Raw genomic sequence first — 27,852 nt, 5'->3', positions numbered from 1 at the left:
GCTGTGCAGAGAGTCGTGATGTGATTGGCTGAGGAGCGCTCCAGTACTGAGTGAAGCAGAGGATGCCAGAGTGCTCAGCCAGTGCATGGACGGATGCAAAGAGGGGGGACGACGGCGAGACCCTCCCCACATCATTATTATTATTATCATAACTCTTACTATTATAACAGTGATGCTTTAACAGGTCGGACTGGAAACTTTTGCAGGACTGTCCTCCTGCGGGCGGATGCGTGTCTGCGCACCTCGCAGTAAGTTCCAGTGAGATGTTTTGGCTGCACAGTGTGAAAACCCCTCTCTCCGCCACTTCCAGCCGCGCGTCCGCTCACAGCCAGGAGTGACATGGGCTCCAAGCTGACCAGGCAGAGGAGCCTCGATCTGGAGAGCAGGTGGTCCAAGAGGAGACGACAGAGGAATGACGCGCCGGGAGAGGGGGACAGAAGTGGCGGGGGAGACTTCTTGTTCACCTCGCTGGTGCTCAGGTCCGACAAGCTGCCGGGGATGATGCGCAGGAACAACCGCAGCCCGTACGTCCGACGCGTGGCGTGGATCCGGGAGATCCAGAGGCTGCTGCGGGAGCAGAGGATGGAGCAGGCGACCGAAGTGCTCCGGCTGCTGAGGAAGGTGAGAGATGCGCATCAACGTGGACCAGTCTATTGTTTGTGATGAAACTTTGTGATTGACTCTGTAAGCTGTGCAAAAAAGTTTCCTTACTTACAAGAGCTGAGATCCAGTTTATTTTTAATCTGTAAAAAGACAAAAAAACACAGTAAATTTGGTGTAAAAAAAAAAGTCTGCAAATATTTCATCTGTACAACATCATTTATCATTTTCACCATATGTCTTGTACAACATCAGTTTATATAATAATCCGCTCTTATCATAATAATATCTGACATGTAGGCTACAGGCCAGTGATGAAATCACCATGATGATCCCAGCAGCTGGAACGGCCCTAAATCCCTCTGGCAACAGGCACATGCATCTACAGGTCATTTCATTAATCATTTTTTCAGAAGTTAAAACCATTCAATCATTTACTTTTTACAACTTCTCACTCGGGTTGGAGAGTGATCTTCACTCTTCAGCTTTAAAGACATGCATGGACTGTAAAGCAGCACTTGCAAATGCCTCTTTTGTTTGAGCCGCTGGTCTAAGTCGACCACCTGTGCTGTGTGAAAGGGAATGGTCATGGAGCCAGTTCATGTTCTGAATATTCAGTGGGCTCCAAACAACACTGAATACTGGGCCTTTTATGCCAACTCCTTAAAATATCACAAAATGATTTAAAAGAAGACTCAGCAACAGATGTTGCTTTAATCCTTTAATGTGACAAACTTCCTGACGATTTGTGCAGAGTTCAGCAGAAAATGAAATTTAAAGCATATGGTATCTCAGGTTTCCATTTGACATCGCAAATCAATCCCATAGTATTTCCGCTTGCATGTTTGTCCACTATGAGTTGGCAGATTGCAAAGTCTCTACCTCACAAGAATAAAGGAGAGGAAACAGAAGATGGCAACATCATATCATCCGACTGCAGAGACTCCTGTTAACACCGTCTTTTCAGGGTTAAAAGAAAATCTTAAAATCTGGGATGAATGGCACGCTGCGGGCGCATCTGCCCCCTTTTTCTGACATTGTTTACTGCTCCCTGCTGTGAAGAGGGTTTGAAATATACATAAAAGAGAATATTAAATACACCGAGGCACATGTGAAGGTGCAGTTAATCCAAACTCAAATGACACATATTGATAAATAGCTCTATTCTGCCCCTGTTGCACACGCAGAATGCTGCAAACCTATGTATCCCAGCTTCATTGCTCCCATCTAAAGCAATAAGGTGAGGATGTTTCTGTCTTATCTGGTGCACGTCACTGTGTAACACCTTCCCTGGTTTAATCCTCCTCTTCTGGAGATTTATTCAAACTAGGGAGAAGCGGAGACAAAAAAAAAATGAAAGAAATCGTGTTTAGGGCTCAGCTTGAGCTTTCATGCTGCCTGCTGGTGGCTGCGCATTGATCAGACAAGAAGAGTTTTGAAGTTCAGACAAAAGCACTTCTGATCAAGAGAGGCCCCTGTCATGAAGCTCCCTGCCCATCTGTACACTGCTGTAGAAGAAATTATACAGATGTGTGCGGGCTAAAGCAGGAAACGGCACCGATGGGAACTGAAGACAGCGGCTCTGCACTCAAACAATAGACCGAGGGTACGAGACTGCGGGTGAGGGAGGAATCTAAATCTGTAAAGCTTTATATTCATATTTATGTGAAGCAGGAGGGACTCATGCGTAGCTTGATCTGCAACTTCAGAGTTTTCCCATATTTATTAAAACGGTCCAGTTATATCGTTCAAGGGGGGGGGGGGAAGCATCTTGAAGATCAAGATGTAGATTTGCTGGTCATGAGCACGGGCGCCTTTCTCCTTAGCTCGGCATTTAAACTGCTCACGAAGCACGAATACTGTTGCCATCGCTCACCGAGGTGAAGCCAGAGTGCTGCCGCTGTTGTCTGTCGTTGGGGCTGAAGCCAAGTGTCTGACTAACAATACGTCAAGACTGGGGGAAGAAGAAAAAAAGAGCTGGCACCGGATCGCCTGTTGTTGTTGTTCCTCTCAGGGAAGGATGGATTTGGAGATAATCACCTTGAGATGATGGATGCCGGAACACGTTTCCTTCAGAAAAAAGGGAAGTCATTACAGGAGGTGACTAATAACAGCAGCCCCCGTGCTGTACACCTCCATCGCAGATCTGCCTTCTGGGCTATTAAGTTGATTAGTTTGGGATCTTCGAGGTATTCATGAGTACACAAAGAATCAGCAAATGGTCATATCAATTACACTACAGCGTGCACACAGAGTAACCAATGGAGGGGGCGCTAATTAAAGGGTTGTGGATGACGAACATTTTTTTTATGACGTTTATTCATCCAGGCTTACACAGTTGTTGCATATAAAGCTGCAGAGGTTTGATGATCAACAGAAAATTAATATTCCTTCAATATAAATCAACAAAATCAACAAAACAATTTAAAGTAGAGGATTGAAGAAGATAATCACCGTTACTTGGGGAGTCCTCCTGCTCTTTCTCGCTACATTTCCAACCTGCTTCCTGTCAACATTTAGATAAAAACAAGAAACACAGTAATATATGATATACTGACAACACAGTTAGATGAGAAGACTGATGACTCATGTCAGAGACTTCACAGCAAGCGACTGGGTGTGTTGGTGACCTTTCTACAATGCAACTGACGCAAAACTGAATATATAAATTGCAAAAAAACATGTAGACACCGATGAATATGTCGACTTAGAAAGACAACGAGATTCAAGAGCTTTTGCTGAAAAGGACCAATGACGGTGTCAACAAAACGTCACGTCCGGCCTCGTGTATTCTCCAAGCAAACTCTGGAAAATATCTGGACCCAATTGTTCAGACATTTTCTGAAGTTCATGTCTAAAAACGCCTTCTGTGAGTGTGGTCTCAGCAAAAAGCAAAAAGCAAATACGCATGTTTGCACCCGTTGCATGAGACCTACTGAAGTTAAGGGTTTGAAAGCAAAAGAGTGAACCTTCAATAAAATGAGGATTGGTGTGAATTTAAAGATTTTATGTAGAAAGTTCTCCTTTATTTTATGGAAACATTACATATACAAGTGTAGCAATAATAATGGAGATGTCAGCTTAATGCCCTTTTCTCGCGCCATATAGTTGTGTGTCAGAATGTATAAGAAGGAGATATCCCGCACACGTCCTGTCACATCTGACTAAGCTGACATATTGACCTCATCCTCCGCCAAAGCTTTTGTTGCCCCTGGCTGTGGGAATATGTGTCTTTGAAACTTCCGCTTCATGTTTTCACATGAAACCACAGAGTCTTGGATGATTACATTGAGGGTCCCAACAATGTGTCAAGTCGGTAGAGAATATTTAATCCTTCAGTCCGAGAAAGAAAGTAAACAAAGCCGGAGTTCACCTGTCAGCTGTGAAATGTTTCCTCCGGTGAAGCAGAAACACTGTGGCACTGGATCTGTGGCTCTGTGCAGTATATTTAATTGGATTCTAATGAACTGCCTGTGTGGGATGATGCTCTGCAATCCGGAGCTCGGCGTTTTATTCAGACTTTTTTCGTGATGAGGCAGACATCAGATTAGATATGCAGCTTTCACAAGGACATTTGTAGCGAGATCTGAAGTCGTCCATGCAAGTGTACAGCACGGATCCTGATGGTGACAAGTAGGAAAACATTTCATGCTTTCATGATTAGGAATCAGCCAAATTAATCCGTGGGATCAGATCTCTGATGTGTGTATTTTAGTTTCAGCTGCGAATCCCCCACAGAGCGGCACAGAAAAAAAAAATCATATCTGATTCTGCAGCTGCACAACACACACATTATCATCATTGCAGAATAGTCTCCAATTTCCTCTGTGCTCCCATTTTTTTTTGTGGACACATGTGGTAGCCAGCGTCTGCACTAAATGAGGTTTATTGAAGGGCGGGCAGCGGGCTGGTCTGGAGGATAGCCCAACACCAGGGAATCCCACAGAGCTCCGCTGTGATAAATCTACTCAAAAGCTGGAGGAGGAGAAAATGCTGATGGGAGTTTTCCTCTTTGCCTCCGCCGTGCCCCAAAGTGTGAGGAGCTGTCAGGGCTTATAGAGCATGTTTTACACAGGCTCAGCCTCCAGCCTGCCGTTGGAAAAAGCTTTTAATTTCCTATAGAGCTGACACTATTTACTCTTCGAGCTGGTGCAATTTTACATGACAGAAAACACTCAAACGAGGGGCCGGTGGTCCCATGAAACGTGTTTTTCTATTCAGCAGCAGTTATGTTAATGATGTAACATTGTGCATTAGCGGAGGAAAGCATCTTGTAACAGTTGTTGTGAAATAACAGAGCCGTAACTCATTTGACTCTCCTTCCTCAAAACCTTTCATCTTCATCTTATTTTGTTTCATCTGCTTTGCCTCATGTCTTCCCTGCTGTTTGCTGTGCTGCTATTTTAATCTACTTTGTTGGTGTGTGTGTGTGTGTGTGTGTGTGAACTTGTTTCTTACCTAAGCTCGATCCTAATGTGTCTAAACATCCTTTCTGAGGTCCTGGTTGAGGTTTGGGTTAAGATTTGAAATGTGGTTGGGTCAGGGTTAGGGTTAGAATGAATTTGTCATGGTCAAGGTTAGGGATAAGGGTTTCGTTGGGCTGTACACTGAGTTGAAATCAATGTAGTGTCCTTACAAGACTGTGTGTCTGGGTCTTACTGGTGTTGTGGGGACCTAAATGGGAGCCTATGTTCATTTTTTAGGGACAAATAACAGAAATCATGACATTTTAAACTGAGGACATGCTTCAAGGTTAGGTTTGTGTTAGAATAAGGTTTTGTATAAGGCTCCAGGAAATGAGAGTAAATCAGCGTAATGTCTTCTGAAGTCATGGAGACATGAAGGGTGTGCGTGTGAGCATGTGGCTGCTGTTTGCTGGTGGGGCCATTTCATGTGTCTGAAGACATTATGTCATTTTATGTTAATGGCGCTCGAAGCGTCACCTGAAGAAGCAGCTTCGAAATCTTTACAGTGTCACTGCAAATAGAAAGCGACCGAAGATGATACAAATATCATCGTCGACTCCCGGGGATGTTTCCTGTTCCCTGCTTTTATTCACCTTTTGTGCACATCACATTTTACCTCTGAATTGTAAAGGGTCTGTATCTTCTACTTTTCTAGTCTTGACCACTCAAACATTACAGTTTTACCATCCACCTATTCACACTCATACAGAGCTTCTGTGCACTGATATCACACATCACTGCCGACAGAGCCATCAGGGGCAACTTGGGGTTCAGTATCTTGCCCAAGGACACTTCGGCATGCGGAATGGACGGTGATCGAACCACCGACTTTCTAGTAAGAAGACGACACACTGTACCTCCTGAGCCACATCCGCCCCAATTTGTGAAGGGATTGGAGGTAGAAGTCAGAAGTGCATTGTAGTGGAAAATTCAACTGACCAGTGTCTAAGGTATTGGAAATCCCCCTGACCAGGTGTCTAACTGCTGTGATACTGTCTACCTGACAGGATGGAACCCTTACTTGGTGGTGTCTCACTGCTATGACCTTGATCAACAGGGTGCATGCCCTTATTTGGTGATGTTTTTCTTCCAACTGCTACAGCGGACGGACAGACACAGATGATCTCATGTCTTTCATGTCTTTTTTCATATTATGTTTTATGAAACGCCTCTTTGTATAAGTTCTGGCTTTTGTGAACTTGCGGCGAGTTCCATTTTGAGCACCCGTGCTTGTTGTGTAACCTCTGCAGAGCTTACTATTATAAAGACTCAAAGGCAACTCCAGTCTGAGAATTTCATTATTTCAAATCTCAAGATGAATTTCCATCACAGCATTTATCTAGAATCAAAACACGACGAGATAGTTCGGAGTTGTGTTTTGTGTAATGCTACAAGTGAAGAAAAGACCACACTGCTTTTAGTTTTATGTAAACCTTGATCTCAATGCACAGACACACACACACACACACACTCACGAACACACACACACAAAGCTCAAAGAAATACCAGCCCACCCCTAATCAGCTGGGTGTTATCACGACTCCAATGGCAGAACCTTATCAGCCGTTGGCCTGATAAGAGAGCGAGATGAAAGGGAAAATAATGAACAAAAGCTTATAAACACTGATAATCTCTTTCCATTAAACTATCCATGAAATATCAATCGAATATTGAATTAAGCTCGGCTCAGACACGACTGCTTTCATCAAAACGAATAGAAAAGAGATAATCGAATCACTTCCCCGTCTCTCTATTTACCTCTCAGGACCTGGGCCTCCAGGGGACGTCGCTCAACGACATCTTGTACAAGAACGCAGCCTTTCTCAACCTGGTGGACCCCATTTCTCACGAGCTGCTGCTCAGTCTGGCTCGGGACCTGCAGTGTCCAAAAAGGGTAAGAATCTCTCTGACTCCGCATGAATGAACAGATCAGTAACTAGAATTTTATAACGTACGCATTCAAGCTGCAACGTGTCCGTGTTTATTTGCCAAGGCTAATTACATACGTCATTGTTTGTTGTCAGGCTATTGTGACAACAATCGACTGTCAGTTTGCTTTAAACAACGACAGAAGCTCGGGGAAACACTGGTCATTTCTTGACGTCTTTAGATATTTCAATTTGTATCATGAACGGAGCCTGTTTACTCTTCACAAATAATAATTTGTGAAGAGTGAACGGAGCCTGTTTACTCTTCACAAATAATAATTTGTGAAGAGTAAACAGGCTCCGTAATTGATCATAATTGACTGGTTCATGTTTTTAATGAGGAAATGCAACAGCACAATATTTTAGGTCTAGTCAAAGTATTTTATTTGCACAGCACAAAAGCGTACATTTGTCAAATTGGTTTACAATTTGTACAACACACAACAGCCTTTATCTCTAAACCAGCTACGGAAAAGAAGGACAGGAATCACACGCAATAGATAAGCAACATGTGTTACATAACATCATCAGTTTTTAGACAATCGTTTAAGAATAATAAGTAAAATAAGTAACTTTGTGCTTTGTGGACATTTTCAGCCTGTCATACCGACTGAGCAAAGTGCATTACTGTAAAGTTCTGTGAAGTTTACGAGAAGTTCTAGCTTCTCATAAACTTTACTTTTAGGACACAGGGACGACCTGGGACAGGGTTTGACTCTGCAGCGTCACTGTGTGGGTCCGTCTGCACACAGGGGGAAGTGGGCGGCAGCTGTGCTCCAGCACCTGCAGGTCTGCGATTGAGATCATGTGGTTCGGTTGCTTCCTACTGGCAAGTGTGAGGAATTGCCCAGTGGCCATCATGCTGAGGTCAACAGGGCTGGAGGCGCTGAGGCCTGTGAGTGACGTGGCTTTGGCAACATCCGTGAGGGCGCTTTGAGGGCAACGACCTTGTGGCCTTGGGAGGGTTGTGATGCTGGAGAGACCTCTCTTGTAAAGAACTGTGCAAACACTAGACCTATCCAGGGTGCGCCTCACCTATCACCTCTCACCCAATATCAGCTGGGGTTGGCTCCAACGCCCACGCAACTCTCAGAGGATATGCTCTTTAGCTGATCGGTGTAAAAATACTAATAAGATGGAGAGAAATGTATCTATATTATTTCAGCATTTCTTTGCCGTAGTTACATAAACCACTTTATCAAAAAGACCATGCGTCATTGAGTTGCACTTTGCCATATGGAGACGACAGCAATTCTGTGTATCAGGGCTTAATCAGTGTCTACATTTTACTAACGTCCAATGTCTAAGGTTTATCCATATCAGTAATATTAGTAAACAGCAGGATAACAGGCCTGAATGCACAGAAAGACGATTTTTCATCATTAAAACCGACTGCTCACGAAGGTCAGATTTATTTGGTTGACAAAAATCAAGGATACACTATCGGACCAAAAGTCTGCTCATCCACTTGTAACTTGGCATACAAATCAAAGGTATTAAAATTCAAATTACATCTCAAACTCGTGTATAAGGGCGAAGAAGCTCCAGAACACAGACCTAGGGGCCATTCCAGCCTATTATGGTCTTATCAGATTAAGGAAAAGATGGTTTCTCCTCAAGATAAAGTCGCCGTGGTGTAGTTTTTACTTACAGAGCTCTGACGATAATCACCTGTAAGAAACTGATCCGATCTGTGTGTTTTGCTTCGGCGAGGAAAGCCCAGGAGGACGGGACGGATAGCGAGGAGCTGGCAGCTCTGACTGGCTGGTGACCCGTGGCAGGATTCTGTGTCAGACGTGACAAGGATGTAGAGAGGCAGTGGTTTAAGGCCTGGCGGCTTCTGTGGCCACTGTTTTCCACTACACTGAGATTTATTCAGATTATATATATATCCAAGGACATATTGAGGGCTACAGCACGCATCATTTATAATTGTAAGGTCATGGTCGTTACAGATTAATCTAATGTATGTTCTGCTTCCAATGCGATCAGATTTACAAACCCATGATTCATTGCTAACATTGCTTTTAGAGTTACAGTGCTGCACATTACATGGTTGAGTCCTCCACACCTCAGTTTCCCAACAACGCTCTCACAATGTGAATCAGTATGCGCTGCTGTAACATTGTGCTCAGTCATCCGAGCGGCCGAAACAGCAGCGCTGAACGTTTTTAGAGTATATGAGGCATGTTTTGTTTGTCGCCCAAGAAAAGAAGTGGCAGCGGGAATGGTTAATCGCCTTTAGGTAAATTGCCCCCGTCTGTAACTCTCTCTCTCGCCACATTGCCTCCTCCTTGTTGTCGTGTTGTACCATTAATTAGATTTAGCCTGCTCAGCGCAAAACCCATTCCGTTTAAAGCCTTTGACGGGGGAGGAAGAGGGAGAAGAAGAGGAGGAGAGGAAGGTAAAGGCGAGGAGGAGACACGGAGGAAGACGGAGGCAAAAGGGAAAATAATTAGCGTTTCTATGTAGAAAATGTTTGAAGCAGTTGTTTTCATGTGACATGAAAGAGACATTTTGTTACCTTGTGAAAATCCTGACATCAGTAGTTTGCCTGGAAAAAAAGAATTTATAAATGTCTTCTGCTTTGAAGACGTTTAATCTTTCAGTTTATTGACATTTGAGTTGAGTTTGAACATGTTTATGAATCATGTATGAATAATTTTACATCATAGCTCCCCTCACTCCCTCCGTCCTCGCTCTACTAGACATGTACTGAAAAACAAACAGGTTCATACAGTTCACTGTATGTGAGAACGCAAATGTCCGAGTCAGTTGCTGTGGACATTCTCCAGAGGTTTCCTGCCAGCCCACTAGTAAGAACTCTGGAGAATGTCACAATGAGCCAATGTGAGAATACAGCACGATATTTTCCATAGGATATTTCCTGAGGATATTTTCCGGAGGATATTTCCAGAGAAGGTCCAGGTCCAATTTTTCCAGAATTCATGTCTGAAAGCGACTTAATTTAACATTTGGTCATTTTCCGCCCTTTGTGTGTCTGTGTGTGTGTTCCAGGAAAAAGAATCCCTCAAGTCGACCAACAAGATCTGCCGCCAGCTGTTGTACCACCTGACCCCTCACTCCAAGTGGACGAGACAGAGCGTGCCCAGGAGGAAGTCTCAGGCGTGGTGAGTGTCTCCTCTCGGCTGTGCCGTCGCTCTTCAGATCGAAAAAACGCCACCGTTTCCACGTCCTCACCGTGAGCATCAGCGCCGCTCATAATCCTCCACAGAGCCTCTCTGAAATACTCAGAGGAAGTCTGGGACAGGTCCATCACCTGGGATGGATTACCTCCAGGAATTTAAGGTTTCATCATGTGTTTAATAGGTTTAAAGTTTTTTGAAACTGTTATTCCTTAGATTTCATTCCACAAGTGTAATAAATCCGTTTTCAGTGTTCAGTACCGGCTGATACGCAAAGACCAGATTTTGGAATCGGTATCCGGAAGGGAAAATGGAATCGGATCTCAATCTTATAATGACCAGAAATTAATTTTTGATCTTAACTTGTTTAATAAAGGTTGAAATACATTGGCCCACCCCAACCCTGAGACAAATCAGAAGATAAATAACTTATACTGATGAAACTTGGTGGAAGAAAATGAAAATCCCGAGGTGACAAATTGCAAAAAAAACTGTTTCCCACTTGATATGATTGTGATGAAAACAGCCTCACACCGGCTGAAACACTTCAACGATCCAAACCACCCAGAGTGTTTTTCTTCCATTATCCCACATCATTAAGGTGTGCTCCTAAAAACTGATCTGCTTAAACACGAGGCTAAGATAACTAGCAGGAGTGAACAGTCTGGGATTTGAACTTGATAGTGATCATCCGAGCTCGAGTGGAATGAAAGGAAGAAACGACAGAAAGCCACTGATTGCAGCAGCAAACAAACGAAAAAGGGGCTCAAACGAGGCAACAGGTATACGTTAGTGGAGACGTTATTATGATAATGACGATCACGAGGCTCCCTCTCCCAGAGCAATTAACCCAGATTGAAAGACTTTTTTTTTTGTCGACAGCTTGGGTTAACTTCCCGACCGAGTCTCTTGGTTGCGGCGTTTCAAAATAACACGCAACAAAATAACACAGGCAGACTCTCGTAGTGAGCTCATTAGCAAGCTCGGCTCTGCTCCCCTCGCAGCCTCCACTGCAACCACCCAGACAGAAACTGTACCGCGGGACTGTTTCCTCTGCTCCGCGTTAACGCTCCCTACAACTCGCACAAAACCCACTGTCTTTGGTTCAAGTGAAGCATTAGGAAGCGGTTTACAAGGTTTCAGGTGCTTTTCTGTTATCGATCCTCCTTCTGCTCCGCCTCTCCGTCCATCACCTTCCCACTTGTTCCCCAGCTCCTTGATTTCTCCCCGTTTCAAAATCCCTTCCTCGCATCGATTTCCCTCCTCTGCTCTCTTTTTCTCCCTGTGGGATTTTCTTCCTCTCCTTGTTTTGAGAGACCATTTCGCTCAACAGTTGCCACACAGCGGCGGTTCTGCAGTTTTGAGCCAAGGCTCTGGGGAAATTGTCTGTCAGACGGAGAGAGAGGAAGAAAGAGAGGGACGGTGGAATTACTGCTAGGTTGAAAGGCTTGCTTCGAATCTATCGCGAATGTGATCTGTTCATATTTAGGAATGGGAAAACCTATATTGCGTGCTTACATTGTCATTTTCTCCATGAGGACGATAGTGAGAACACTGCTTGATAAATCTAGAAATGTGCGAGGGCCTGCTCTCGAGCGGGGCCTCCGATTGGATTGAGTTTCGTGAGATATATGCAGTTGGTTGCAAATCTTCCACAAATATAACACATAAATCAAAACTCAAGCTTCATTACTGCGGCCGGCTTTGCTTTTATAACCCTGCGAGTGCAAAGCAAGTGTGCCACGCTTATTATATTATCAAGGCAATTTCTTTTTTTTTATTATTCCTCCGCAGCTGCATGTGCCAGGCTTCGGAGAAATACAGTATAGCCGAGTCCCCGGAGGATATTTTAATGTTATTGTAATTGGTATTGGATTTCAGATTCATCGAGCTCCAGCACATTTGGATGAGATTGGACTCACGACTGCAGATGCGAATTTCACTGCTCATCTTTACTGCAAGGCAATAATTGATGCTTACAGTGGCTATTACAGACCAGAGTATATTTAAAGAAATAACTGTGGTTCATGACGATTCTTCTGTTCAGTGTTTAGCGTCACCAATGAGACTGTGTGTATCGAAGGAAATCTGCGTCCATCTGGTGTTTCTCTTATTTTGCTGCATTAGTCAGCGTCGAAAACGTGGTTCAGCAGGATTAAGTGAAGTGCTGATATTCCGTCGTGCCGACTGATGATGAGAGTGAAACGAGTTGTGGCTCTGACAGCTGTTCAGGCAGGTGCCATCAGCTGTGGCTGAGCATTGATAGTCTGTCTGAGTCGTGATATCTGACGCAGACCTCACACTTCTCAGACTAAAGTGCCTCTCCTCCCACAGCTCCCTCTCTGAAGCCGGGCCAAAAGTCATTTTTTATTCATCTTCATATCAAGCTCAGGATAGTCGCGACACACTGGGACATTAAAGACACCAGCAGCTGTTTATCAGCTGCCCCAAAAAATAGGTTAAATAACAAACGATGTCCTCGGATAACAAGAAGCTGATTGCGGCATCATTAACAACATCTGGAAACACTTCATGTCTAATCATGCACACTTCAGACACCGGGGAACATCTGCAAATGGTCTCCATTGACGTCACGTCTTCAAATTTCAACACGTCAACACTTATTTATTTATTTTATTTCATCCATCAAAAGTGAAACCAAAGCGTCTCAATTGCCACCTGGTGGCTGGCTGCAGTATAGGTCATAAACCCCGCCTCCTCCATGATAGTTGATGGGACACGGGCCAAAATATAAAGTCAAATTATACACCTTAAAGATTGTTCTGTCATTTTAGGTAGATTTTATCACTATGATGTTAATTCAAGTGATCATTTTTCCAGTAAGTTTGGTTTTAATTATTAGAAGTTACAAAACGTCATGAAACCTGAGACTGACCCCCGATTGGTCGAGTGTGTGTATCAGCAGGACCGTGACACAACAGCTGAGTGACTGCGCAGACCCCTGTATTTGTTGGTCGTGGGAGGAAGTGGAGACTTGGAAACAGCATTCTTTTGCAAATAGGTGTATTTTTCAAATTCTCCTTTGTCGTGCAAAGCGTTGTTCTTGTTCATTCACATGCAAATGACTACATAGCTGTGTAAGGGAAGACAAAAAAGAGCAAAAGAGAGATGTTCAGACTGAGACTTTCTCACAGAGGTGGGCGTTAAAATTCAATTCTCGCACACACACAATACAGAAACTCAGATGTAAGGGAGATCTGAAGCTGTTTGACCTTCCAACAACCTCTTCTGATCGAAGCTTAAGTGTCGAGATGTGACACCAAACAATGTAGCGCAAGAATTTTGTCTCTAGGTCTGACTAACAGGTTTCAGCTTCCAACTTTCTCCACTAGCGTTTTTTTTTGCTCTTCTCACTGCTCAACATTTAAATCATCTCCCCATCCCAGCAGTTGAAACCCTCTCCCTTGCTCTGGTCTACTCTCTGCCCCTACAAGAAATCCTCCTGTGCTGCTTCCACTGGTTCCCTGTGGCTGCTCAGATTTCAAATCCCCAGATGCTGACACAGAGAATGAGACCTAAGTAGCCTCCTCCATACTGTACGAACAAAACGCTGCCCGTCCTGCACACCAGCCTGTGACCGCCATCGTGACTCTTCCAGACTATGCGGATACAAATTTCCACTTTTATATCACTGATATTCATAAGATGAAAAACGAATTTCCTTTAGTTGCACCAAACGTCATCCTCTCACTCCTGAATCACACCCTGAGAAAGGCCGCCCTGGCGTCTTGACTAAAACTCGATCTGGTGGAGCGGTGAAAAGTTTCCGAGACGTCTGTGTAATTTTATGCTTATCGCCACTTTTTCAACTGCGTTTCAACAACTTTATTTCTATCCCCGGTTTCCTTGACAGCGTTTCACCTGCTAATCATTAGAGAAGCGCTCTGTGAGATTCTCTCTCCAGCTCCTCGCTGCTCTGCTCAGACTAATTTGCTCTAATCTTTAAAGAAATCCCTTTTACTTCCCTTCCTCGCTGTTATTTCTGAGCCTCTCTCCCCGAACATGATCCTTCCAGGGCCACAGTGATATTGTCACTGCAGCGCACCGCTCACCTTTGTGCTCCTCACTGCTGTATGTGTTGATGATCCATGGATATAAACTCATTATGATGCTCATTGACAATTAAAAATCTGAAAAATACATTTAGATTTCTTTGTTCTTCTCTTCCATCCACAGTAAACTAGCAAACTAAATCTAAACTCTGCTATTGGATGGATTGCAGTTATTTCAGATTCATGATTTCCAGAAAGGTAACATTATTGTTTGCTGGGTAAAATTGACCCATTATAGCATCAAACTGGTTTAATTTACAATAATAAGCCATCACCCTTATTTTTGTTAGGGTTACCCAATGTACAAAACACAAACATCTAGAAATAAACAAAGACGACGGTTATATAAATAAACATACAAGTATACATACATACAAATTAAATAAAATATTAAAAATCTAAGTTATATCAGAGAAACTGTTGCAAAAATGAAAAAATGAAGTTCTCCTTCAGTCGGTTTACTCCACATGTGGCATCGGTACACTGATCCCTGTGTCATCTGCCTTTAAAATGTGTACGTCCTATTTCTGAAGACGACTCAAACCCCCTGAGGTGAGCGCTGGAGGGTCGAACCGGCTCTGACTCATCACGCCCGACCTCTGCCCAACCCACAAGGTCAACAACTGAGGCGTGGGCGTGAAAATCTTGGGAAAAGAATAGAATTAGAATTCGTATTTTTCGAGGGCCCAATCGCAGACGTCAGGTTTTTGGAGAGGGTTTTGCTCATGTCTCAAGTTGGACGTGGAATATTCCACATGACTGCACGCCGCACTCCGCCTGCTCAATCTGCTTTTCTATTTGACCTCCACTTTTAATAGAGACTTAAAGATCCAGCCGCTATCCTCATCCATCAATAATTGAGGGCTTCCCGCGGCACAGGCTGCTGGAGGATGAGGGGGGAAGAGGGGAAGAGATGCTCGGTATCCACTGCTCCCATCTTCAGGGCACGGGGCCATAAAGAAAGGAAAAGATGCGAGGTTGAAGGAGTTTATAAATTTATAGAATTTTTTAAAAGTCAAATTACATCATTTCCAGTTTGTTTTCATGCGGGGATTCGACCACACTTAACCTCTCATTGCTTGGATATTAACTGTAAATCTGAGATAACACAAATAAGGATTATTGTGCTTCTAATGAATCGTGGGTCTCGATCCTTTCCTTTACGGTCAATGAAGATCACTCCCCGCTATCCAGCCCCTCGCTCTCGCTCGCTCGCTCTCTCTCTCTCTCTCTCTCTCTCTCTCTCTCTCTCTCTCTCTCTCTCTCTCTGTGTGTTCGGAGCCCTGCATTTTAATGCCGGTTTCATAACTGTGCCTCGACATAATATAGCAGACACAGGCGCACTGCTCCATGATATGCAGTTATGTAATGCAAACTGTTTTCTATGTGTTCCGTCGCAGTATCCTTCTCTCCTCAGCATCCAGTTTGTCACATCAAATCAAATCAGGGGAGCATTTATAGCTCCTCCGCGGATTTTACACGCCGCACTGTTGCATTATGGTACGTTCCGTGCCAAGCAGTTTTGTAATCATTGGCACAAGCTTGTGTTTATCTTGGGCAGGATGTCAAACTATTAGGAGCGATCCATGTCACCTTGATGCTGCAGAGTCGTAATACTTTCTTTCCCTTTGTTCTTTCCGCTGTATCTTTGATGTGCTCCTCCTTCCGTTGCTCGCTCTTTCACTTCAGTGCAGGTTGTGTTTTGCATTGAAGGAAAACATCCCTTTCTGTTTATGCTATTTAGCCCGTTTCCCACATTCATGTCCAAAGAGCCAATTGTGCTTGTATGAAGAAGTAGCTGAAAACTTTGAAAGGCCCCCTTTTCTAATTTGACACAAATGACTTGTGGGAATTAATAACACTAAATCTTCAGATGGGATTTTAATGATTTGCACTTAGATTCTCCTGTTTCTCTTTCTAAGGGCACATGTGCTGCTCTTCTCTCTGCTCTGGCTTCACTCCACGTTCACATTAGCTCTGCAGAGCCCCCCCCCCCGCCCCCAGATTTCAAATTCAAAGTTACCAAAGAACCCAGTGACTGATCTGAGATGTCAAAACACTGCACAGCCCGGAGCTGCTCTGTTGATGCCGTACAATGGTCGAAGCCTTAATCACCCCATTCGCTAAATGTTTCACTGAAATTTAATCCAAATCCAAATGAGCTTTCAGGCTTTCTTTTTTTCCTCCCCAGCACATGTGCCATTATCCCTGTGAAACTGGAGGACACGAGATAGTATATGCAATCACCACTTTCATGTTTCCCAGAACATTTTCTGCAGAACCGTAGTATCAGTGTGACAGAGAGAAAATGACATATTTAACGGATTTCTTTTTTTTTTCCCTCAGAGTGACTGTAAAGGATTCTCATTAAAAAATGACCCTAAGGCATGAGTTACATCATTTGATGCTAAAACAGAGTTGAGTTAAACAAACTGGTTGAGGAAGTGTTCAGCTGGGAAGTCTGCAGTCACAGGCCCGAGGCCACGTTCACATAAAACACAGGCACAGACACAAAGGAGCCGTCCTTTACCAGCTCACCTTTTCCTGCATGAGCTTGTACATTAGACACTCGTAGGGTCTCCCACGGCTGAGCCAGACATCCTGGGCATGAATTAAACAGACGCCCGGAGGTAAAACAGCTCCGATCGATTCGAGGAACAAACAAGTCAAGACCAAAGCGTTGATGAAGCAGACATTGATCCGAGCGATCCCACGAGTCTGTGGAGCTGGATCCACATCCAGTGTTTCTCAAGTGCTTTTATTTCATTCCCCCTGAAATGAGTCAAGAGTCTCGCTGCGCGCTCAGCGGGACATAAATCTACAGAGTTTCTCCTCTTAGCTGAGATATCTCTGCTCAGTGACACACTGACGTTAACCAGACCGCTGGGCTTTTAAACCATGTGGGCCAGGCTCAGGGTTTTTAACCAGACCAGCAAAAACAATCCTTTTAAATTATTTCTACAGAATATTAAGATACAAATATTTTCTCGACCGTTACTATCAAACTGCATGTGAAGCAATCTAATGAGGTTTACTTTATAAAGAGTATAACGTTTAATTAATGGTAAATATATTATCGAGTAATATTATAATGATTCATTATAAGAGGATAAATTGTACTGCCATTTATCCTCCTCTCGCATTAACTTTTTCTCGCTGGCTACTCATCAATAAAACACTGAAGAAATAGTTCCACATTTAGAGAAATGGATTAATTTGCTTATGAAACAATTCATCAGTTAATCGATTAATTGACGGATGATTAATCAGCCACAATTTTAATAAGCAATTAATAATTTAATCAATTCATTATTTCAAGCTGGGTTGTGTGAGCTGGTAAAGGATGGTCCTTTGACATTTACTTCAGACTCAAATATTTTTCTCTTTTATATTCTTCAATGATGAAATATTAGTATAGAAGAGATACAATATCAGCAGATTAACGAGTGATAAAAAGGTTCTTGTAAGTGTGAGAAGCAAATAAATCTAATAGGCAAATTTCCCCAAATTGTTCTAATGTTTCTTTAATCATCAGCTCCAGTAGCTCTGGTGAAGTCACAGTTACCAGTGCTGAAAAAATGTAAAACCATCTTTAACACTCATCGTTATGAAATCCCACAGTATAAATGAACATGGTGGGGGGGTATAACCTTTACCACACTCCCCCATGTCCCTGGAGTTATTACTTATTCATGAGAGTAAATGGAAGGGAACATGTATTCTATGTGGGAGGGCGGATTACAAGTTTCTCCTGCCATTTCTTTAAAACTCTGGCACCAGACTAACAAAGGTTTGTGAGTAATACTGTTGCCGTGGTTTAATCCTGGAGGATGCAGTGTCAGCCCCGTCGGCCGCCTCCGCCTCCTCCTGGTTCACCAGTGTTCGGTTACGTTTAAAAGGTTCAGTGTGTAGAATTTAGGGACATCTAGTGGTGAAGTTGGATGTTGCAGCTAAATGCTAATTGCGTCACAGTGGAGCAACTAGGCTGTCTAACTTCGAAGTTCTCCGTCAAATGCGTCCTTCCGTCCCAGAGAAACAAAGGCTCCAATGGATGGATCCTTCCGGGGCCAAACCTATACCAACCTTTCCCATTATGTTTCAGCCGGCAATGGGAAAGGCGCAGGCAACTACGAGACGTCCAATGCTTGAGTATCACGCTTCAACTGAACCGAACAGCGAAATAAAATAAAATAAATAAAAACACCATGTAAGTTAACAGAGCTATAAACATACAACTTGCAAAATCAACATCTCAATTTGAACAAAAGCTTAACCCTGTAAACCTCCATGAAGGGAGGATCTGTTGCAGGATAGTTAGACTGTGTTAGTTTTAGCCACTTGTTCCTATCAGTCTGACAGCTGAGTGTTTTTGCACAAACTCATTTCCATTGTGTTGCGTAAGAGACGCAGCTGGAGCAGATGCGTGGTGTGTGCACTTGTTACAGTCGTCTCTGGGCATCGGAGCCTGTCTGAGTGAATCTCTGTGTGAACAGCAGCAGCCTGTGAGATCCATCAAACCGCTGTAGGTTTTGTCATCCACTACAAATCCCATCCAGTGTGGTTTGAAACACAGATTGAATTGCAGATTCCTCAGCAGCGTATTCCTCGAAATTCCCTTTTCTGAAATGCTTCGTTAAAACACACGTCCTCTGTTTGGGTTTTTTTTCTGACCTTTTCTATAATTGCAAACTCTTCGACTGCATTCAATTTCAACAGCACAAACCCCAGATGTTTTATTTCCTACCTCTGGGGTTTGCGTAACTACAGAGCGGCGAGGACCCTTGTTCAGTGCGTAAAAGTTAACAACATCCCCGAGGAAAGATAGGCTATGAAAAGCAATTAGACAGTCTGCCTGAACCCACATTTAAACAGCCAATAGTTTGACACATGAGAGTCGGCTCTTATTAGATTCCTGTTCTGTCGTATCAGTCGCTCCTGAGGAAGTCAATAGATGGATTCGCCTCAGTTGTTTGCTTTTAAATGAGTCCACGTACAGCGGGACGGCGCTCTCGGTTAGCGCCGTGTTTATGCCGGCCGACTGCCCTTTGAAGTTGTTTGTGTCTGAGCCGGTCCAGGAGGATGTGCACCGCTGCCTACGAGCATGGCAGCCACATCACAGGGAGCCAGATTAGACGTTTTGTTTTGTTGTCATCTTTTCGTGGTGACGGACCACGGTGTGTAAGATGTGGCTTTAGAGACGCTAGCTGAGCGCCCCGGCCCAGCAGCCTGTGGGTGGAGCTGTGCCCACGGAGCAGGGAGGCAGCGGATTTGGATGGAAGGAAGTCTGGAGTCGCCCTCACTCAATCTCATTAAAAGCACATTAGATTTCAACCTCCCCCCCTGCACCACCCACTCAGCTGCAGGAGCGACCCTGCCTGACGCTGTCTCATGGAGCTGCTCCTCCCACACAAGCGCAGGCGCTCAGACGAGAGGGCAGGGAACCAGTTGTGGCAAGAAAACCCTCCGATAAGTACGTCCAGGAGAGCAGAAGTCGATGCTCATAATTAGTTTCATTAGAGTAAAGTGCAGAAGCGGCACAGTGGTGCAGTAAACCTCCCGTGGTCGAGCGTGCCAAGATTCTGCCCGATGCAGTCTGACTTTTAAAAAGACTACAGTTGAAATCAATAATATTTGATTGAGCTCGGGAATGTATTGGTCATATTCCCAGAAAATGAATTATTAAACTTCAATTCAAAGGTCAAACATTTACTGGTTTCAGCTTTCTAATTATAAGTATGTTTTTTCTGTTCTTATGAATTTAATTGACTATATAGGCTTCGACAAGACAACGGACATTAAATCAATGTTTTCTGTAAATTTATCAGACTAAATGTTTGGACTTTCTGGCTGGTTAACCATCGAAACAAATATTTGTACAAACCACTCTACATTACAGGTAGAAAATACCTACAGGTTGAGGCCAAAATAACTAAAGAATGAATTAAATCTTAACATTTTTATGGGCCTGAAGAAAGACATTTGCATAATGCTGTATTGTTTTCACATGAAAGTATATTCATATTTTTTGTCAGTTTAATCAAGCTTCACCAAATTCCACACACTCCTTGATATCCGTTAAGTAAAAACACGATCTTTCGCGCCCCCTCTCAAAATGTTAAAGAAAGTTTTTAATATCTGCACCAAAGTTTCATCGGTTCTTTCAAGGTCCCAAATATCGCATCCTTCCACCAAGTTCTGTGGAAATCCGTTGAGTTGTTTTTGTGTAATCTCGCTCACAAACAAACAAACCAACCAACAAACAGCTGGTCGAGATGAAAGAGTGGACACAAGGTCCCAGAGACGGTGAGATTGCAAAACAAAAAAAAGGGCCAAGAAACAGAAAAGACTTTAAAAGTGAGCGGCGGTGAACAAGAGTGTGGATATGAAGGAGGGAGAGATGAATTATAGCCTCCTCCTGGAATCAATAGTCTTCGAATCACAGCCTCGGCGTGCTACAGATCTCTTTCCTTTCCCTGAACGCGGCAGCGAGGGTGACTGATGTAGAGAGCACAGCCTCCCAGACAGACTGCAGAGAGCAGAGCGAGATGTGGGGATAATCCTCGCCTGAGGAAACAGGGACGAGGCAAAGGCAAAACAGACTCTAAAGACAAACACAGGATGAACTTCAGGCCAGTTAAACACGACGTTCTTCTCCTGTTTGTCAGCTTCTTTTAAACAAAGTCTTGCACACTTCCGCTTCGTCCTCATTTGTTTGGCAGACGTCTTCGCTCTGCCTTCTAAACAAAGGGGTTTGAATGCACTGCGGCAGGGTCTCTCTTAACACTTCACTGCCGCCTATAGTCCTGCATGCAGCCGCCTGATAGCTCCTATGAATATTTAACCACATTCTGGTATAGAGAGAACACTTAGGTTCATTTTGCCCAGCGAGAGATGCTGTGATCCAACCTGACAGGTGTGATACTCTTAGTGGTTCTCGTCCCTGAGATGGATTCACCTTTACACCTTTTGTCCAAAGTCATTGGGACTGAAAACGGATGATCACTTGGCTTTATCGCTCTTGTTTCAGGACCAGCTTTGTGCCTCTTCAGCGTGTTCGTCCATCCATCATCCAGCCTGTTATCCTCCCGTCTGTCCCGCACTAAATCTCCAAAGACCTCGGACTGAGCTGAAAGGAGAAGTTTTGGGGAAACCACACATTTGCTTACTTGCCTATAGAGTTAAATGAGAAGGCTGCTTCATCTTAAATGTGTGTGCGCTAATTATATAAAGCTACAGCCAACACGTGCTAACTTAGCTTAGCATAAAGACTGTTTAGCTGTAACAAAAGTCCCCAACCAGCATGATACATCTATCTAATTAACATGTTTTATCTTATTTGTTCCATTTGTTGTGTTTATTGGTTTCAGGTTTATTTGCCTAACTGTCGCCTCGTCTACGCCAATGCAGATATTTTGCAAAACAAAACTTTATCCTCTGCGCGTAAAGTCACAAAATCAGTTTCCTTTGTATCGAAACGAGAGGTGAAATATGTGTTGAAAAGAAACAATGCAGATCAGGCCTGTTACTGTGTCCACGGCCCACAAAGGAGACGGCCTCTTTGGCCACATAGAGTGCGAGGGTCAAATTGAGACGGTCTGATCTACGGAGGATTTACGTGATTTGGATCACAGGCTTGTCCTGCCCTTACGGCTGTTGCCTAGCAACAGAGCTGCAGCTGGACACAATAAGAACATTTTAACGTAAACTGTTAGCTGTTTCATTTAGCCTGATACTTTCTTCTGAAAGTGTAACAAAAGATCAAAGCACTGGATGTTTTGGTCTCGTCACTTGCTGCCACAATTAACTCTTCGTCACTGAAGAGTGATGAATCCTAGGTTGGCCTGAGGTGCAAGTTGACACATTTGTTTCTAATTAGGACTCGGACATGTTTGCAATGTGTTTACTTTTTCCCTTGTTTGCTCTGATCGCCGATGATTCAGGAAGGAAGTGATCACAAAAAACTGAAAACAGCTGCTTCCATTTAGACCATGACATTCAGCCCAGGAGGCAGAATTTGTTGCTTGAGGGACTCGGACCAAGACACATTTAAAAGCAAATTCTCTGCATTATTGATTGCAACACTTTCTACACTCTATTTCTTTTTGTGCACACGTTGCAGTTTCCCTGTACCTGTGGGACCGTGTGGCACCTCATTGCAGACCCTTATAGATCAATAACCTCTATCATTATGTAAACATTGTTTGTCTTTACACACTTCTGAATTGCTGACTGTTAACAGTGAAGAATTTGCACACTTGGATCACTGACATTTGTGCGTCAGAGATAGAACTTGTAACAAAATGAGCTTTGTTTTGTCTCCTCTGTCGCAGTCTGAAGACGACGCTGAAGAAGAAAGTGACGGGCGATGTGGTCAACCTGTCCGGCATCCCGCTGTCCGGCCGAGACGTCCACCGCGTGGCCTTCTACCTCCAGAGCAGCAGCGATGCGGTGACGGCCGTGGACCTTAGCTTCACTGAGCTCCAGGACGAGAGCTTACGGCTGCTGCTGCCTCACCTCGGCTGCCTGCCCAAACTCACCATACTAGCTGTCAATGGCAACCGTCTGACGGTGGCCATCCTGAAAGAGCTGACGGACACGGTCAAAGATCCAAAGAAGTTCCCCTGCCTGGCCTGGATCGACATGGGCAACAATGTGGATATCTTCACCGTGCCGCAGCCGCTGCTCGTGGCCCTGCGGCGACGCTTCGGCCTGCGCAGCAGCCTCCCCACCATTTACGAGTACAATGAGGCGCAGACATTCGGTCGCTACAACCCAAACATGGAGACCTCTGTGGAGGAGCCCAGCCTGTGCGAGGAGGGCGATGCGGAGGAGGACGACAGGGAGGAGGAGGTCGACAGGCTGGAGCTACGAGCCTGGGACTTTGGTGAAGAAAACGTGTCAAAAACTGTCCCGCTGCCCTTCTGTGGGAGGTGATCGCACAGAGCTGCTTCCTTTCAGACTGACTGGTATCCCTTTGTGTCCCCTCGCCCTGAGTGTAGCCTCCTGTGTGGGCTGGTGCCATCGTGGCACAAGATGAATCCAGTTTCTGATAATAACTTGTTGTGTTTCCCTCTGGATGCTCTGATGTCCAGCGCTGTGAGGCAGGCAGTTTGTAGAGACACATTGATTCCACCTCCATTTGTCCAGGAGAAGTCGGACTGAACTGAACAGACTTGCTGTTTTTCGTCTTTCGTTTTTTGTAGAAGTTTCCCATTCTCTGTCACTGTCCACGGAAGCAGCTGGGGGTTAAGTGCCTTGCACAAGGGCACACCAGCAGTGGGTGTTAAAGATTGGGGAGAGTATTACTCATTCACATTTCCCCAAGCACATTTTTCTACCCGGTCCTGCTTCTCTAACAACTTTTCTCCTGCTGCCCCTTTTCTGTGAAAAGTCAGAATAAATCAAAGCAACTAAAAATCCCACTTAAAAAAATCAATCAGTTAATTTTCTGCTCATGTTTTTTTTGCTTTGACAAACAGTGTCTGAACCTGAACTTCAATCTACAGGATTTATTTTTAGTCAGAACTCAGCTGCAGTGAGATTATGTTCACATAGAAATATGCTTCCTCGTTTTCCTGTTGGAACACAGCATTTACTAAAGAATTATTTTAGAATATAAATAGCAACTTGTGGTGAATAAATGAAGCGTCCTGAACACATCTTAATTTAAATCCCGAGCACCACTGCTTCAGTACATGTGGATCCTTTGATGTCGCAGCCTGGAACATGCAGACGACACAGAGTGTTTGGACGCGAGCTGCTGAGGACCCGATCTGCGCCTCTATCAGGTCTCATTAGACCCGCTCAGTCACAGATGGCGAGCTGCAGAATCTATTTTCTCCCCCCGCAAATAGGACTAGCCCCAGATAATTTTGTCCACTGGTGGTTCATGGTTTATAAGCATCGAGAAACGCTCCGTTTTAAACGGCATACACAGAGTTAAATGAAGGTATTACAAACAGCTGTTTTATGTTCTCCTTCGTGGGGCAGAGTCTGCACACAAATCCTTGTTGTAGCATGAATAAATTGCAATGTTTTTGTTTTTTTACTAGTGTCTTTTTTTTTAGATGTGTAGGTGTTATTTTGGGGGTTTTCAAAACGTGGACATGACTGTTTGCTGTAGGGAAATATCAGACCCCACAGACAGAGAGCGTGTTGAGTCCAAAAGACCTTTTTCCCTATTTAATGGAATAGGAAAGACCTCAGTATAAACTATAGACTGTGGAGAAAGATGGATGCATCTTTACGCAAACGCCACCATCTCGTGCATAGGGAGCCAGAGTCTGCGCATGTATAGCCACTCGGGGGATGGAGCCACAGCAGCGAGGTCGTGTTGATACACACACACTCCACCAATCGCAAATCAGTCTCAGCTGTCAATCATGGTGTTTCACCCCATTTTATAGCATCAGATAAGTAATTAACACCAAACTTACTAGAAAGATTGACGTGATAAGAACTACCTAAATTGACAGAAACCATCTTTAAAACTAATTATTTGACATGTAGCCACCAGGGGGCGATCGAGACGCTTTGGCTTCACTTTTGGGGAGCTGTCATGTCGTCCATCTTTATATGTAGTCAACGGTATAAACTATTATTTCAATAGATATCCCGAAAAATTTGAGATTCTTTCTTGAGGGATTCGTTAAAAATTGCCGCATGTGAAAGCAACTCTGCCAGAGCCCGCGTCGTTTCCTGCCTACAGAGGTTTTCTCTCCATGCTAAGATTCAGGAAAATCTGTTTGTGTTTACAGGGATGTTAATGATCAGGATGCTTGGTGTGAGTGTGTGTGCGTGTGCGTGTGTGTCCATGAGAGTATAATTAGAGTGTGCGTCTGTGTGCATGAGTGAGTTCTGGACATGCAGAGTAAATTACTACCTTTGATCATAGAAATGAAATGTTTACTCATTTGCACTTTAAGGACGACTCTGCACGGGCTTTGTTTTTTAGGGGGAAGTTGTTGTTGACATGAAAACACACTGATTGGCTCGCATCCTATCGCTGTTAGATGAATCCTCAGCATTCATACAAGTCACTGCCATGATAAAAAAAAAACACATTGGTACACGTAGTTGATTTTGTCCTCATGAGATCGTGGCTTGCTTTTAAAGAAACAATGTTTGCCTGCTGTTGCTTCAAAAATAAACATGATTTGAATAAAGTTGGTCTTTTGTGGACTTGTCTTCTCAAACTGTTTGAGCGTTATTTATTATTCCACAATATTATAACATGATGCAGAAATATAAGTGCTACTTTATAGATGATTGATCATGTTATGCAGCAGCTCGTAAAACATTTAACTAAGACCACATGGTGTGTTGTCAAATCTGAAGAAAAAGAACTGAACATTTGGATTTTTATTTTTTATTGTATTCTCCTGGAATTCATTAGTTTAACAATATAAATGCTTTCACCTGCATAAAGTGATACTTTGGGGTTTTCTATGATACATATTCATATTTAAATGTTTTCCCACATCCAGCAGATATGGTGCAACAATATCATTTATTTGGATTAATGTTTCTGTTAATGTTGACTCTTTATTTGACTTTAAGTTCTTTATTGGTCTTTATTATATACATTGATTTCAAGGTGCCCAATGCTGCTTTATAGTTAACTAGGAGAAGAAAATACAGTAAAATTAAATAAATAAAAATAAAACCAAGGACAATGCTGAATATTCATGCGGAATATATCTTTAGCTGCTATATAAATGCTCCACTGTATTAATGAGGTGGTCACTGAGTTTGGAGCTGGGGCGTATTTAACAGGCAAAATCATTAAAGGACAGAAAAAACTAAACATTGAGCTAAAAGACGAAAACGACGAAATATGAGTCTTTGTGTTTCCATCACTACGAACTCTTTCACATCATAAGCAGCCGTTTGATCCATTTTTAATACAAAGATAGACACGTCTGCAAAAATGAGTTCTATACATAAAACCTATGTCCTCCTGCAGATGGGATGTATTTATGGTTTTGCTGTGTACCAGGATTATTTAGTTGCTTTTTGAAAATGAGCAACATGACTGAAAAAAAAAGGGAAATCTAATCAATCAAGAGATATCCATTCATCCATCATCCGTATCCTTTAAAGGTTCCATAGGGGAGCTGGATCTTTATGTCTTAGAAATGTGGGAGGAAGCCGGAGTTCCTGAAGAAAACCCACGCAGACAGGGTAGAACATGCATACTCCTATCGAGACATATGTGATTTTATGTGTATAAACAAAGAAAGGTGGAGCATTATTTTACATTTTACGTCGACAAAACTTGCTCGGTGTGCATGAGCCTGCATCACACATAATTTGGACATTGTATGAGGCTGAAAATGCTCCAACACGTCAGGGAGGCATTAGAAACTCTACCCCTGCACCTGGTTTCCACGTCAGCATTTCATATTGTGTGTGGATGAGAATGTTGCCCTGTATGGACCCGTCAGAGGCTGAATAATATCAACATCCTGCTAGCGAGGCATTTTCATATTTGCAGTGGTGGGCGGTGGTGGTGGTGGTGGTGGGGGGGCTGAGGCCATCCATCTTCTATTCCCAGTTTGTCCCTCTGAACAGAGGAGTGTCAAATTACACAGGATTCTGGGCTTGTTTATGGCCGACGCTCAAACAAGCTGCCGACACTCGGCGGTTCAAATCGACTCGGTGCAGTTTATCAAACACAAACAGTGTCTCGTGCACAGTCGTGGGGAGTAGAGCATATACACAAGTCAAGTAAATACAGTACAACAATACGGCGAAGTAGAGCAAACCGCCAAGGCCCAACAATCTGCACAAACTGGTAGAGAGAAGATCTTGCTTACAAACATAGAAACCAACCAAAAAACAAATGGGCAGACATGAAAACATCACCTCCTTGGTTCGAGGTAAATATTCGATGTAACCGTCTACTGCTTTCAAAATGAAAAATAGGTCAATATCAATTCTGTTTGGTAGAAATTAAAACATATATTGAGTGTAGAATTTTCCAGGACTATGAAAACATGTAGTATGACAGTATTTAGAGTTCAATCTGACAAAGCTCTCCACATGCAACAGAAACATTAAAATTGTACTAATCCATTATTCATTTTACAACCAGCTTTGAAATGGAGATTCTGAATGCCCATTGTTTGTGTATTTTGTCTTTTCGTCAACAGCTGCTCGTGTGCCTATGACACCAAATGAAAGATACTGGAGAATATAATGAAGTTTCATTATTTCAAAGTCTGTGCACGATCTGTCTTTCGGCACTGTCCATCTTTTTCTGATAAATTGCACTTGTTTACTGTAACCGATGGTCCAGGTGAGTCATTCTCAGCCGTGTGATGGGAGCAGGACGCAGGTTGGTGCACGGCGATGTGGGAGGCAGAGGGAATGTTTTCATTCCCAGAGCAAACTCTCCCACATCTTCCTGTCAGTAAAACAGAGCTCGGTTAAAACCCTCATAAGACCATAATACAGACCGGGCTGGCTCACGGTGCAGTGCACGCAGCAGCAGTATAGGAATTCAGATCCTACTGTAAAGCAAATCGCTGGTACTGCATTAAAATACTAATAAGTACCATCAGCAAACAAAACTTTAAGGTTACATATAATTATTCCCTGCCAGGAATCAGTTTGTTATGTTATCAGTATGAATAAT

The 27,852-nt window shown here is 43.5% G+C and overlaps 1 protein-coding gene across 1 annotated transcript; it reads left to right on the top strand.

The window, feature by feature from the left end:
- The first annotated feature begins 339 nt into the window (after nt 1-339).
- Nucleotides 340-25,547, top strand: lrrc75bb (leucine rich repeat containing 75Bb). Its single transcript, XM_034601975.1, has 4 exons — nt 340-621; nt 6,832-6,960; nt 10,013-10,125; nt 22,544-25,547. Exons 1-4 carry the CDS (start codon nt 340-342, stop codon nt 23,145-23,147), a joined length of 1,128 nt encoding a protein of 375 aa, XP_034457866.1. The 3' UTR covers nt 23,148-25,547.
- Nucleotides 25,548-27,852: the final 2,305 nt, after the last annotated feature.

The sequence above is a fragment of the Hippoglossus hippoglossus genome, chromosome 12 (assembly GCF_009819705.1).
Source record: "Hippoglossus hippoglossus isolate fHipHip1 chromosome 12, fHipHip1.pri, whole genome shotgun sequence".
NCBI lineage: Eukaryota > Metazoa > Chordata > Actinopteri > Pleuronectiformes > Pleuronectidae > Hippoglossus > Hippoglossus hippoglossus.
This window is presented reverse-complemented; position numbering and strand designations above follow the sequence as displayed.